Source organism: Cucumis melo, unplaced genomic scaffold, assembly GCF_025177605.1.
Source record: "Cucumis melo cultivar AY unplaced genomic scaffold, USDA_Cmelo_AY_1.0 utg001180l, whole genome shotgun sequence".
Classification (NCBI taxonomy): domain Eukaryota; kingdom Viridiplantae; phylum Streptophyta; class Magnoliopsida; order Cucurbitales; family Cucurbitaceae; genus Cucumis; species Cucumis melo.
The window spans coordinates 20,001-22,500 of record NW_026124457.1 but is presented as its reverse complement, the minus strand read 5'-3'; the positions used below and the strand labels follow the sequence as shown (position 1 = coordinate 22,500).

Below are 2,500 nucleotides of genomic sequence, written 5' to 3'. Positions count from 1 at the left end.
TCATGGAAAGCCCAGAATGCTCTAGAACGACTTTGCCGACCTTTTAAGTCGGTTTTAAGGGCCTAGGTCGGTTATGTAAATACTATAAATACCCCTAAGGGGTCTCATTTGTAAAGCATCCAAAGATCATCCAAAGGCATCCAAAGATCATCAAAGGAAATCCAAGAAATCCTCAAGCATACTCAAGCAATACACTTGTATTCTCAATTTTCTCAATCTTTCTCTACTCTTTGCCTACTTTTCCCTTCTCCAAAGCCTCTTTCTATATCTAGCAAGTCTTTCAACAAACTCTAAGGCTTACATTGGTGTCTCTATCACCATTGTGCCGCACGTTGGTTGAGTGTTAAAAATAACCACGTGACAGTTGGTATCAGAGCCAAGTTCCTTGGGGAGGAATCGATACCAAGCTAAAGTTGGTATCAGAGCCAAGGTTTAAGCAGAGTACGTTTGTTTCTTGCTAGTATAATGTCGGCCGAAGAAGGACACACTTCACCCGTTGAACAGGTCATCGAAGGTCCTGTTACTAGGGGAAGGAAGGAGCAACATTCTCCTACTCGACGCTCAAAATCAAAGGGTCCTGCTGTAAGGGAGCACGTCGACACTCGCCTTACCAGCCTTGAGCAAGGTATGGAGGATGTTCAGCTCGCGGTTGGTAGGCTGAGTGAAAATTTTGAGGAATTGGTGCAAGAGAATGCCGAAATAACCTCGGTTGCTAAAGAGATGATTGAGGACATGGGACGGACATTCCAGGAGGAGTTGAAAGAGCTTGCATCCACGGTGACAACCTTAAAGGCATTCGTGGAAGGTGAGTTACACAATCTCCACACTAAATCTATCTCTTTTGAAACGAGATTAGATGCCCTTTGCGTAGAATGTCGTTCCAAACATCTTGGTAGCAATGCTCCCTCAACGAGCACACACCCCACTACGTCAGGCACTTCTAACATCAAAGTGCCCAAACCCGACGTTTATAATGGCGTAAGAAATGCCACCGTCGTGGATAATTTCTTATTCGGCCTCGAAAGATACTTCGTCGCGTTAGGGGTTCGTGATGACGAGGCAAGGATAAACCATGCCCCAACCTTCCTACGGGATGCTGCACAATTGTGGTGGCGTCGTAAGTACGCCGACCAAAGTGGAAATGCCATCCACTCATGGGAGCAGTTCAAGGCTGAACTGCGGAAACACTTTGTCCCTCATAATGCCGAGATAGAATCTCGAGGTAAACTCCGTCGCCTCCGACACACCGGTAGTATTCTTGAATATGTAAAAGAATTCACTACCTTAATGCTCGAGATAGGCGATCTACCCGAAAAGGAAGCCTTATTTCAGTTCAAAGATGGCTTGAAAGATTGGGCAAAGATCGAGCTGGACCGTCGTAATGTCCAGACCCTTGACGACGCTATAGCTGCAGCAGAGACGCTTGTCGACTATTCTGCCCAATCGAAGGGGAAGAAGCCTGGTCCAGAGAAATATGGAGGAAAACCGGACAAGACCAAGAATTTTGGTCGCAAGGACGGGGGAAAAGTGAAGACGTTCCAGTGGAAGAATGGCAAGAATGATGGTGCACATCGAGGTGAGTCCTCTAACCCTCCTAAACCTTGCTTTATCTGTAAAGGACCGCATTGGACTAGAGATTGTCCAAATCGAAAGGCATTAAATGCCCTTGTTGCAAAGTTCCAAGAGATAAAGCAAGTGGAAGATGCACCAGGACCCCAAATTGGGTCAATGCAGCAAATAGGGGTAATGAAGAAGGAGACTACGGTCGAACATAAAGGTCTCCTATATGGCAGCATTCTAATTGAAGGAAAAGAGGCCATAGCCATGTTTGATACAGGAGCATCCCACAATTTTATGGATGTTCAGGAAGCTAAGAGGTTAGGCCTCAAGTTCAAAGAAGAAACCGGAACCGTCAAAGTAGTAAATGCCAAAGAACAGACCATTCATGGTGTAGCCAAAGGAGTACTCGTGAAGATCGGTGATTGGCAGAAGAGACTAGACTTCTCCGTTCTGCCCATGGACGACTTCAACATTGTACTTGGCTTGGGTTTCTTCGATAAGGTTGTAACCCTCCTAGACTCCAACAGAGGCACGCTATCCATCATTGATGGGCTAATGACAACAATTCCCATAAGGCGAGGGAAGCCGGTAAAGATGTTGTCAGCATTACAATTCAAAAGAGGAGTCACGAAGAACCAATGCTACGTAGCAACCATGAAGACCCTAGAAGGCGAGGAAGCGAAAACTGACGAGCCTCCGGTACCAGACAATATACAGAAGGTCCTTGATGAGTACAAGGACATAATGCCTTCAGAGCTGCCAAAGAAACTTCCTCCAAGAAGGGAAGTAGATCACGAAATCGAACTAGAGCCAGGAGCTAAACCACCTGCCATGGCTCCTTATCGGATGGCCCCTCCAGAACTTGAGGAGTTGCGAAGACAGTTGAAAGAACTCCTCGATGCCGGATATATCCAACCGTCAAAGGCCCCCTATGGTGCTC

The 2,500-nt window shown here is 46.4% G+C and overlaps 1 protein-coding gene across 1 annotated transcript in view; it reads left to right on the top strand.

The window, feature by feature from the left end:
- The first annotated feature begins 232 nt into the window (after window positions 1-232).
- LOC127147049 (uncharacterized) overlaps window positions 233-2,500 on the top strand; it is a 4,220-nt gene continuing 1,952 nt past the window's right edge. Inside the window, exons 1-2 of the mRNA XM_051080806.1 lie at window positions 233-380; window positions 431-2,500. The exon at window positions 431-2,500 is cut by the window's right edge and continues 1,952 nt beyond it. Coding sequence (XP_050936763.1) covers window positions 466-2,500 — 2,035 coding nt within the window. The 5' untranslated portion in view covers window positions 233-380; window positions 431-465. The remainder of the gene's footprint in view (window positions 381-430) is intronic.